Below are 11,466 nucleotides of genomic sequence, written 5' to 3'. Positions count from 1 at the left end.
TCCTCCAGCGAGTTCAAAACCACACTTCCCATGCAAGAGACGCAGCTGTGCCTGAACGGCGCCTATCGCAGTTTCTCAACAGGCCAAAAGAGAATGTGACGTGATCCACCAACAACCCCCCCCACCCCGAGCCGCTCAGGCACATCCCCAGTCTCCCTCAATTGGTCAGATCGTACCCTGGTCCGCCTCTTGGAACGCCAAGCGGCAACCAATCCCCTGTTATGCACTGCAGGACAGCACATGGTCGGGCGCTTTCAGCACCAATGAGCTGACGGGAAAGGATACTAGACAAACATCTACCTCCAATTGCATGCAAGTGCCGAGGAGGGAAGGGCTGGACTCTCGCATGCATGCGAACGAGCATCACAATCGTTGGTCCTGGCTCTGCAGGCACGCCCAGTGTTCCCGTCGGTGATAGGTAGGCACGGTACCATGATAGACAGGGACTGCTATAGGAGGGAGTGGGAAGTAAAGGGACGGGGAGCTTTCTAACTCTTTGTTCCCGTAATTGAGAAAAGGGCCTGATGACTCTCACCCCCTCCTGGTGTCCGACTCCCACACCTCTCGCCCATCGATTCATCCTAAATAACAATCCGCCCGGCGCGCACCCGCACCACAGCGGCGGCACCTCCCACACCATTCCCTTGCCCATTTCCCGGGAACCAGCAAAAGTCGTCATCGTCGTCCTCTGATTCATCCACCCGCTTGCGCTGTTGGCTCGCGCGGGTTCAAAGTCATCCGATTTATCGTGCCATTTTGCTTCGAATTCACCCGAGTCTCTGGAGACTAAGCACGGCGACGACGAAGGCGGCGAGGAATAGACAAACCAACCGGCATCCGGCATAACCAGACAAACGGTCAGCTAGACCGGGAGGAACGGAACTAGAGAAACGACGACAATGGCGACGGCAACAACATCAACATCAGTATACTTCCCCCTCGCCACGGAAGACCCCTACACAGGCCACCCGGGCCCAGGAGCCTTCGACGACGGCGCCTCGGGCACGGCGACGGGGGGGCTGGTGCTATCGCAGGGGGCAATCATTGCCATCATAGTCGTGGTCATCGTAGTCGCCCTCTTTGGCAGTGAGTCCCCTCCCTTCCTCCCTCGCTCCCATCTCCTCATCCTCCTCCTCCCCACCTAATTATTTGACACAACCGAACCGCCCAAAACTAACCAACCAATTCACCACACACCAGTCGCCAGCTCAGTGCTCTTCTTCGTCGCCAAGAAGCGCGAGTGGACCGTCAAGGAGACCATCCGGAGATCAGCGAGAAAGGTGGTCACGGTCCTCACGCCGCGGCGGAGCGAGTTCCCGCGCTCGGTCAAGGAATCGGTCGGCGGTCGGGGCGGCGGCAGCGGAGGAGGGGGGGGAGGAGGAGCAGGACGAGTCAGGCTGGACGATGTGCCGCCCACGCCCAAGATCAAGCCGGAGCACCTTGATCTGGAGAAGGGGTTCGACGGGGGCCACAAGCTCGGGAAGAAGCCGCGGGCGAATTTTAGCCGGAAGTGAGAGCACAGGCAGCTTATAACGTCCAGCCAGTGAGGGGTTGGTGTTGGTTGACTGTAGAGTCGGGGGCTTGCTTCTACTGTGGCGGTGAGGAGGCCCAGCGAGAATGGCTCTCTCGGAGAGGTCGAAGGCTACCTAGATAGGGCAGCTGCGGGATCATGACGTTGCATTTGCGGCCATCGAGTCGATTTATGAAAGAAGAGAATACCAGTCGGGCAAGGATACCAATTTTTTTCTTTTTGGCTTGTATAATATAGGGTATTTCTTTTCTTTTCTTTTTGGTCCTGGGAAGAGGTGGATCTGGCGTCTATAACCTTCGGAAGGTGTTGGTGCTTGCGCTCCGTCTCGCATCTTTGCGCCTGCTCGCCGGCTCTGGTGGCGGCTTGCCTTTCTTCTTAGATTCTGGTACAAATGTTATTTGTTGTTCTCCAACAACGTCGCCTGTTCGCGTCTTCGGAGTACGGCTCTGTTTCTGGGCCCGGGAACCGAATGCCGTATCCCTAAGTTGGCCGCCTTGGGCCCGCGAGGACGATATTTGCATGACCACATCATCCTTGGACTTCTTAGGCTCATCATCATCATCTGAGCCGCTGTAGTCATCGCTCGAATCGGCGCCGCCCATGCGGACGTCCCGAGATTGGGATCCTTCGGCGCCAGGCACCGTGGTGCTCGGGTTAAGAGCTCGGAACTCCCTGCTAGTCTCGTCGACCATGAACTCCTCATCCTCGAAGAGTTTGCCAAAGCGAGAATCGCCGAGAACGCCTGCTTCTGTGTCCACTTTCCCTCTCTTCTCTTGCCGCTGCAGGATTTTGTCTGCGAGCTTCTGGTTGACCTTGACCTTCTTGGCCCCTCTGATGCGGCTCGCACGTTCCTTGTCAACCTTCTCCTTAATCCGCTTGGCACGTTCCTCTTCCCAAATGTAGGGATTCGCGATGAGCCTGGCTTGGTCATACAACTTAGCAGCGACAAAGTAGCCGTGCATGTATGGCCGAAGCAGGTTGGTTTTCCCAACAAGGTGGTCCAGGCTGAGGGACTTGAGCTCGGGCTTGGTCAAGAACTTGTAGTTGTCGTAGGTTTCGGTCTGAGTCTCGTTCTCCATTTCGTGGACGAGGTTGTCCAGGAAATGGCACCACCTCGGGGCAAGCCCTAGATTGGGAATAAAGAAGCTATGCATTTGTTTGCCCTGCGATTGCCTCACGTTAGCGCACTGAGTACAGTGAGGCGCGGGGAATATCCATCTGCCGAAGCCTACCTCGTTGGCGGTCAAAATCATGCCCGAGTCTGGGCAATGCGTGACAAAGTTAATGTCAACCAGCGGCTCAATCGAGGTCCAGAGGTCACCGCTCTGCTCGTCCCATATCTTGATAATCCTCTTGTCGGCCGAAAGAAGCTTGCGCTCCTCTGTGGGCGTCTTCAGATGGATCAGGTTCTTGATGGGCAGTCCCATCCCCTGGTCTTTCTTCAAGAGCGGGCGTGGGTTTCTGAGGTCGAACACGCGGATCTGACCAGTGCTTGTGCCCAAAGCGAGGGACAACCCGTCATCGCTGTAGTCCAACGCCGTTACTTCGCCCTCTTGAACGCCAAGTACAGCCACCCGCCCCTTGCTGCGCGGGTCGTAGTACTCAACGGTACCAATTGACGTTCCGAACGCACAGAGGCCGTGTGTCCTCTCTGCTACCGCCGCAACGTTGACGGCGCCCGCATGTATGCTCCCCTGCAAGCCGCTATCCGGATCGTCTTCACCTATGTCAACCTGCCAGGGGCGGAGGAACTGGCCTCTCTCCAGATCCAGTCGGAAGACCTCGCCGTATCCGGACCCATCCGAACTCAAGCCAACAGCAGGGACAAGCACCTCGGTACTCTGGCGGAGGTAGGCCAAATCTCTGCCGAACCTTGGGAGCCTGACCTCGTAGTGGCACCCCATCGGTGTGTGGAATTCTAACGATCGGTCGGTTTGCAAGTGCACGCTCTTCGAGTAGTCTGAACTGAGCAGGAGGAATGTTGTGTTCTCGGACTTAGTGTGCCGTGAGAAGGAGAGAGACAATTCTTGGGTCGAGTGGACGTGGAACTGCGGTTTGTAGGTTCCCGTGCTCATGATCCAGTTGCCATCTTCGCTCACTCTCACGCAATTACTTGCTGTTCCGGCGCAGGTTAGCCACTCGAGGTTTCTCGGCAAGAGGCGGGATAGGAAGCCCGTGTGCCTTGCCTTCCTCGAACTCAAACTCCTGTAACAACTCAAAGTTATTGAGGTTTTCGGCATCATATTTGGACGATCGTTTCCTGCGGCGCGCAAGCCAGTCTGGCAGCGGCCTAGCTGTCGAAGGCCCCGTGACAGTGTATCTGTAGTCGTCAGATAGTGTTCAGAGAGAGGCAATATCACCAATAGAATGGGATGGATGATTTTGAGCGATGAGAGTGCTTACACGGGAACTGCACCTGGATTAGTTAACTTCATGGTGGGCGTTGACGTTGCTGGAACAAGAAATGTCCGAGGCGCAAAGCTCCAAAGGCGCAAGCGAAAGTTGCTATGCGTCGAGGGGCAGAAAACAGAAAGTTTCGTCCCTCGACCCCTAAACGGAAGGCGGGGAGAAATGGAATGGGCTCGACGGGTCCTTTGCGCCCGCCCAGGGTTGGCGCCGGGAAAGTCCGTTTTCTGTGGGGGGTTTTGCCCGGTCCCAATGTAACTGAACCAGCTTTCCGGCGATAACTGTAATTACACACGGAAGTGTCTTTGGTAAGGAGGCCAAAATCGAGGGAGAGAGAGAGCTGCGAAACACAGCAAAACGCCGGTAGAAAAACGATGACCACATGCGATAGAAGACACGGCTGAATGCTATTACCGCTACGGCCCGTTTCTTTGGCAGCCGAGTTCCCATGTGCCACCCCTGCCCCAGGTCGGCTTGGCAAGCCTGCACCCTGCTGTGGAAGCGGGAGACGAGCGTGCAGTATTCTGTAATCTGTACGTGCGACGTAAGAACTGCCCGAAAGTTGCACCAGACTGCACCAGACCACACCCACCACACCCCAACGACCGAGCTTCGCTTTTACCTCCCCACGCCGAAGTTCTCTGCTGGTGTTTGCCGCGAACTGTGCACTCGGGCCCAACACCATCTTGTCCGATAGGCGAATTGACATTACCACGCCCGCCTTCGCCACGCGCCAACCGACTAGCGAAGCCCTTCCCGAGTGCTGGAGTCCAACGGCCTGGATGTCTCGGGCGGCGAGTCGCCAGTGATTCGCCGAGCTGCCCTCTCCTCTGGGGTTTCGCCCGCTGCCATGGAGCCCGGCACCCCGGCTCATAGAGTTCGAACAATCCAATCTGCTCCCAGCCTCGCGTCACCCTCCGAGCCGCGGTAGCTTGCAGCTTGTGGTCCGTATGCGCCGGCCTCTCGTCAGACCGCCCTCCCGACGCCCATCCTCGGTGGATGACCGCCCGATATTTGCGCCCCCGCCTTGCGCGATACCTCCGATATGGACGCTGGTGAATATGAGACTAACACTCTGTTGATTGTGAGATCGTCTTGGACCTCGCAAGAGCTCGCTCGCCTGCTGACAGAAACCGCACACAGAGCAACCTCTCCGCCATTTCTTTCCGCATCTACGAGCCCATCGCCTCGCAATCCTCGACCTATACGTTCAACGCTTCCGATGTCGAGGATGCCTTACGAACCGATGGCCACTTGGTCTACATGGATGCCGTCCGGCGCGGCATCTGGTGCTTCTATCTCTCGTCCGGGGACCTTGCTGCGCCGAGCTATCCGGAGTCGCTGGGGCTTCATGCGAGGATGGAAGTCTGCGGTTATCCACTGGGCCTGGTTGGCGACGGGAACTTGGAGCCTATCGGGCTGCTCAAGAACAGACCGCCGGGGGCAAGCTCCATCACCACGCCGAGCAGCTCGTCATCCGCTGGTTCTGCCCTGGAGATGACCATGAGAGGCGCGCAGACCTTCAACCTGCCGCCTACGCCCGTGGCGGTGGATGGGAAAGTTGCGCCAAACCCGGTGGCTGATGTCAAGGGCTACGGCTCGGTCCCTGCGCTCGAGATCCACGAATTCTTCATCACAGCTGTCTTGTCATCCCTGACGACGTACTTTTGCCGGAAAATCGGTGCCATTGTCTTGAACCAACGCACCCTTTTGCTGCCGCAGCAAGCCTTCAACCCGGGTGATGCTGACTCAAGCCAGCCGCCCTTAGTCTCGGCTCTCGCTGCGTTCCGTGTCTACCTCACCACAACAAGATCGCTCGTCATCTCGCTGCACGTGTCCATGCTCCACGGCTTGGTGTCCTCTGCCGACATGTTGCCGTCAAGCTTGCTGCCTGCCGGCCCTATCGTCCTCGCTGCGCCATTTGGAGCATTCGGAACCTTTCAAGGGGTCGTAGACACGGATAATCCAGTCGCTGACAACGGCTTCGGCCAGTCTCCCGACACGCAAATCAGCCGACTAGGATCAGGGCAGAGCGACAGGTTCTCGCAATGGAAAACCACGTGTTGCAAGTTGCTTCAGATGCGTGGCATGTCGCCATCATTGTTGGACGGCTGTTCCTGGCTGAATATACACTTCCTCCAACGCAAGCCGTACGAGCAGAGAGCAGACGGGAAACGGACGCCTCTTGTCAACTCAGGTCCAACCGCTCCCTGGCCGGCTGTTCTCTGTTTTCGGAAGCCAAAGCTGGACGCCATGTTAGACGTGACGTTCGACAAAGCACTTTCCGCAGCAGGCGGCGACCATTTGGATCCGCTGAGTAAAGCAAAAGTGTGGTGCCGCAGTGCACCAGAGCGGGAAGATGCCATCGCACGGAGGAAGAAAGAGAGGGAGGCGGCCCTGGCACGCGAGCATGCGGAGCTGGACGCGAGACACCCCCAGGGCAACGGCTACTCGCCCATGGCGCTTTGGCGTTCCACCAACGGCGGGCACGCCCCGCCCCCAGGTGCCATGTACCCAACTCCTCCAGACGGAGTACACCCGTCAGGCGTGACACCGGGGTTCGACAGCGCCGCGGTGATGAGCCCGGCCGGCCAACCTGTGGCAAATACGCTTGGCGATATTGATACGACAATGCAACAAAGCGCCCCGGCTCCGGACGGCTTCAACGTTGTATGGGATGGTGCGGAACCCAGGCCCGACCAGGCGGCCAATAACTTCGCAGAGGAAAACATATTTGGCGATCTGGGTGAGAATATGTTTGAAGGCAATGAGCTCACCGACGCTGACTTCAACTTCTTTGACGAACAACCTGTCACGGTCGATCTGGATCTCCCAACACTTCCTAGTGGTATGCCCGCGTCGGATATGCAGGACAACACAGGCCAGACATTTGCAGAACACATCCAAGCCGCAACTGGCGCCGAGGACGACAAGGCAATTACACGCCCAGTGTCGCCACAGTTCACCAAGCCCGAGCTGAAACACGCCCGCAGCACGTTGGCCGAGGAGAGTCGACAACAAAGTAATATCGAAAGTTTTAATCGTAATTCTGCAATCGGGATCAAGAGACACCCGAGCCCCTTCAACCCCGAGACCGTCTACAAGCGAATTCGAGCGTCGTTTCACTCGCCGGCCTCTTCGGTATCAGCCCGGGGAGGCGCTCCTCGCCGACGCCCCAGCTTGTTTGACAGGGTTGATTTTGACCCAGCCCTGTCGCTCGCTAGCAAAAAGTACGAAGAAAGTGGGCCGTTCGACTTCAGGCTACCGGCCCTCAGGGACAGGGAGAACAGAGCGCTCCAGAACGTGGGCCCGCTCACTACTGGCAGGCTGTTGGGATCCGCAAGACAACGCAGGAATCTCAAGGAGTTGCCCTCCGGTATCAGCTCTCTGTTAGCTAAGATGGCCAGTGCCAATGGGAACAGTTCGACGCAGAGAGATGATGCCGCGTCCGACTCGGATGACAGCAGCTGGGCTTCGGATGACGACGATTCCAGCGACCCGTTGGGTCGCGCTTCCTCCCCAGCCAAGTCAAGCGTTCTTCGAAGACGCCCCGATGACGATGTCATATCCATGGCGGCCTCGTTCAAGGAACTGGACAACATCTCAGCCGACTCGCCCGGCTACGGGCCGCCCGACCTGTCTCGCTTATCAAATTCTGAAATCCCAGAATTTTCTCTCTCCAAGTACTTCGTCGACCCGGAGCCAGTACCGCTCCGCATATCAGTCTCGGATGATGACTTCATTACCGTTGCACAGATCCTTACCGAGCAGGCCGCGACTGGGTTTCTCAAGCTAACCCCACATCTCCCTTGTTCCGCAATCCAAGATGTGCACCGAAACCTAGTCAAGGCAATCCGGTACTCAGTTCGGGGGCTGAAGAAGGCCCTTCCAAGGTCGCTGGCGGGAGCAGTTGGGTGCCAACTTCGACCGTTCACCGAGGTCCAGGACGTGCCCCTGCTTGTACAACCAAACGGTCGGGTGCAAGTGAGGCCCGCCGAGCCCCCCAAGCCGAGCATATTTACGATCCCTGCGCCCCATGTCGAACTCCGACGCTACGATAACCAGCTCTCGGTGCTGCCGTCGGCGGTTTCTTTCTGGGAGACGTTGGGCCTCCGGCCCGTGCAGGGCCCGAAGGATATCGTCGCCATGTGCATATTGCCTCATGCCGAAGCTATGCGGGACAACGCGTCTGCGTTCCTGGATAGGGTGCAAAGCACATACGAATCTCTTGGTCTGGGGACCTTTGAGACGCTGGCGACGACCGGGAGCATCATCAATGGCCTTGTTCTGCTCACTGCGGACCAGGACATCATATCTCCAGGTCTGAACATCACCCGGGCTCGGTCGGCATTCACCGATCAGATGGCAAGTCTTGCCATGACGCTTGCCAACTCGTCCATGACCGAGAAGAATTTCGTCGTGTATATTGCATACTCGCCTGAGAATCCCAGCTCGATCGTGGACTCATGCTCTGCCTTTCAGGAGCTTTTCGAGCACTACAAACGATGTATGATGGATAGGAAGAAGACAATCGCGAACGACTTGGTTCTCCAACTTGTACCTCTGGATATCCTTGGCTCCGAAACCTCGCTCTTCGTTCTCTCTCCATCGGACTGCAGCAGACTCTGCCTCGAGACCTACGATCGGTGCACGCTCTTCGGCGGGCCCATGCCGTCTCCAGCAATCATGCTAGAACGCGCTCTCCCAAGGGGTATCGATTTCAAGCTATCCGCCGCGCCCTCCCCGAATCTCCTGCGGGAGAACTCTTGCATGCACGTCGCGTACGCGCGGAGCGTCGACGAAAGATGGGTCACAGCCGCCTGGACCGACAACAGAGGCAGCAGCCAAACAATGGCTTCGTATTGCCTCGGGAGACGAGGCCGACCGCTATCTCGTCAACTGACAGAGGTGATTCACGAGATCTGGGAAACCACGCACGATCTCATCTCGTCGTGCAAAGTCCATTGGCGAATAGTTATCACCAAGTGCGGCGCCATGGACCAGCAGGAAATCGACCTGTGGACGTCCATGGCCCAGGCCGAGACACGATCCGCCGTCTCCCTCGTCCTCCTCACGGTCGACACGGACCCCTCCCTCCAACTCATCCCCCCGGCCGCCGTCATCCCCTTGTCCGCTCCCTCCGTCTTTTACACCACGCCCGTCTCGACTCCGCAACCGTTCTCCGTCGTCTCCCCCGATCAGACCAGCAACAACCCCCCAACCCCCATGGCCGCTGCCACCCCCGGCGGTAGTGGTGGCGGCGGCGGCGGCGATAGCCACCCTTCCTCCCAACAGCAATTACCCCACCAAGCAGGGTCCGAACAGCAAGACGTCGATACAACCCTGATCGAAACCACCGAGACCACGCACGGCGTCATCATATCCCACCGCCTCAACAACTCGGCCTCCCTGACGGACCTCAACCCCGCGCTGGCGAGCGGCTACTTGGTCAAGAGGTCTGGGCCGAGAGCGGAGGACCCGCCAGCGGTGATGGAGGTGAACGTGGTGTACAGCGACAATGCGCGGGCCATGCACGATGCCCTGCTGAGGGAGATGCTGATGTACTTCCGGGGCCTGGGGACGCTGGCGCGGGTGAGGGGGGTAGTGGAGCGGGAGCACGATGTCAGGCCTTGGCATGTGGCTGTTGTGGAGAAGGCGGTGAGGGGGTTGTATTTGTTGATGTGATTCTCTGGTTGATGGGTTGGGGGGCGCGGGGGCAGGGGGTGGGTGTTTGATGGATTTTGTTGCTGTGGTTGTGATGTGTTAACTCTTTGGTCCCTGAGGGATTGTTAGTTGTGATGGGTGCAGTTTCTTTTGGTGGCGGCATTCATGGATACCATATCTATCGGTAGGATACAATGCGGTACCTACTTTGCGTTTTCTTTTGTGATAAGTGCACCGCTGAGCGTGGGAGAGGAACAAGACAGTTGTTTGATATGCTGGGATTTTTCGGGTGATTAGCTGAACTGGTCTATGTCTTCCTACACCGCCAGGTCTATCTACCGTTTGCCGTGTCTATTGGCGCCAAAAATACTAGTTGAACTGCTCCCTCTAGAGATATCCAAACACCTTGGAAATACAGCGCAACTGCAGCCTCATTCATCCCAGAATCCGGGGAACAGATACTCAACCCTCTTCATGGCCTCGGGATCCCGCCCCGCAGGCTTGGTCATGAACTTGACTGCCCCTTGGGCACTCCCCGCCCAGTGCTTGGCCAACACGAGGTCGCTGTTCTCCTGCTTGCACAGCTCGTCCAGCACAGCGCCCACCAGGTGCTTGGCATTCTCGCTGTTGGCCGCCATGTACTTCATGACCATGGCCACGTCCACATCCTCGGTGGTATGCCAGCAGTCGTAATCCGTCGCCATGCAGATCATCTGGTAGGCCAGCTCGGCCTCGCGCGCGAGCTTGGCCTCGGGCAGCGCGCTCATGTTGATGACGGAGCCGCCCCAGGCGCGGTACATATTGCTCTCGGCGCGGGTGCTGAACTGGGGGCCCTCCATGCAGACGACGACGCCGCCGCTGTGCAGCCGGACGCCGTCGCCGCGCATGGCGGCGGCGCACTGCTGCACCACCTTGGCCAGCCCGGCGTCGAAGGGGTCCGCGAAGCCGACGTGGCCCACCACGCCGCCCTCGAAAAAGGTGAACGGCCGCACGCCCTTGGTCCGGTCGATGATCTGGTCGGGCACGACAAAGTCCATGGGCTTGATCTCCTCGCGCAGCGAGCCGACGGCCGAGAAGGCGATGACGGTGCGCACGCCGATGGAGCGCAGCGCGGCGATGTTTGCGCGCGCGGGCACCTCGTGCGGGGCGAGCTGGTGGTGCAGCCCGTGGCGGGCCAGGAAGGCGACGGGGACGCCGGCGTGCTCGAGGATGAGGATCGGCGACGACGGCGCGCCCCAGGGGGTCACCGGGTTCAGGGCCGCCACGGGCGTGTAGCCGTCGATTTTGCCCAGACCGGTGCCGCCTATGACGGCGATGTGCACGGGTCCTGGAGACAGGCGGTCGTGGTTAGCGATTGTGGTGTTGTAGAGGACGAGGAGAGGAGTGGATTGGAAGGGAATGGCTTACTGTCAAAGTGATCGGGGAGATCGACGGTCATGGTGGGCAATGGGGGTTCCGGCTCCGAGATTTGGCTTTCTCCAAGGATCGATGCTCACGAGAGTGGGTTGTAGTTGTGTCCGGAAATGTCCCCTGCCTCACCCCCCTTCGCAGCGCCGTCGCGCAATTTTTGGAGGGGCCGAGGGGGATTTCTTTTACCCCGCCGTTGCGACGACGTTCGATTATGGACGGGTCCATCCTTGCCTGGGCCGGGGTCTTGATCACGCTAGATCCCGATGCAGTTAGGCTGGTAAAACGGCAGGTCCCCTCCAGCCACACCTGTTCTGTCCCAAGTCCAAACGGCCCGTTGAATTAGTAAAAACACTTCAACTTCGACAAACTCACGACTAAAACGGTTTAAGCGTGTTGACGCCGTTTCTCAGTTAGATATCGGCCAGTTTTCTGCCACGGCACCTGGATACGGAGCA

The 11,466-nt window shown here is 58.3% G+C and overlaps 4 protein-coding genes across 4 annotated transcripts; 2 read left to right on the top strand and 2 right to left on the bottom strand.

The window, feature by feature from the left end:
- Window positions 1-899: 899 nt before the first annotated feature.
- Window positions 900-1,514, top strand: MFIFM68171_05953 (Transmembrane protein; the record flags this gene model as incomplete). Its single annotated transcript, XM_071061373.1, has 2 exons — window positions 900-1,086; window positions 1,201-1,514. The coding sequence occupies 2 exons, from the start codon at window positions 900-902 to the stop codon at window positions 1,512-1,514; spliced, it is 501 nt and encodes a 166-aa protein (XP_070917474.1).
- Window positions 1,515-1,818: 304 nt separating this feature from the next.
- Window positions 1,819-3,966, bottom strand: ENP2 (Small ribosomal subunit bioproteinsis; the record flags this gene model as incomplete). The annotated part of the gene is made up of 4 exons (XM_071061372.1): window positions 1,819-2,694; window positions 2,764-3,647; window positions 3,718-3,851; window positions 3,935-3,966. The coding sequence occupies 4 exons, from the start codon at window positions 3,964-3,966 to the stop codon at window positions 1,819-1,821; spliced, it is 1,926 nt and encodes a 641-aa protein (XP_070917473.1).
- Window positions 3,967-4,982: 1,016 nt separating this feature from the next.
- On the top strand, window positions 4,983-9,622 carry MFIFM68171_05951 (Mediator of RNA polymerase II transcription subunit 13; the record flags this gene model as incomplete). The annotated part of the gene is made up of 2 exons (XM_071061371.1): window positions 4,983-5,021; window positions 5,081-9,622. The coding sequence occupies 2 exons, from the start codon at window positions 4,983-4,985 to the stop codon at window positions 9,620-9,622; spliced, it is 4,581 nt and encodes a 1,526-aa protein (XP_070917472.1).
- A 410-nt stretch (window positions 9,623-10,032) lies between these two features.
- On the bottom strand, window positions 10,033-11,039 carry MEU1 (S-methyl-5-thioadenosine phosphorylase; the record flags this gene model as incomplete). The annotated part of the gene is made up of 2 exons (XM_071061370.1): window positions 10,033-10,928; window positions 11,009-11,039. The coding sequence occupies 2 exons, from the start codon at window positions 11,037-11,039 to the stop codon at window positions 10,033-10,035; spliced, it is 927 nt and encodes a 308-aa protein (XP_070917471.1).
- Between the last annotated feature and the right edge of the window lie 427 nt (window positions 11,040-11,466).

The sequence above is a fragment of the Madurella fahalii genome, assembly GCF_045866475.1.
Source record: "Madurella fahalii IFM 68171 DNA, scaffold_3, whole genome shotgun sequence".
Lineage (NCBI taxonomy): Eukaryota > Fungi > Ascomycota > Sordariomycetes > Sordariales > Madurella > Madurella fahalii.
The sequence above is the reverse complement of the archived record's forward strand: the minus strand, read 5'-3'. Positions and strand labels throughout refer to the sequence as shown.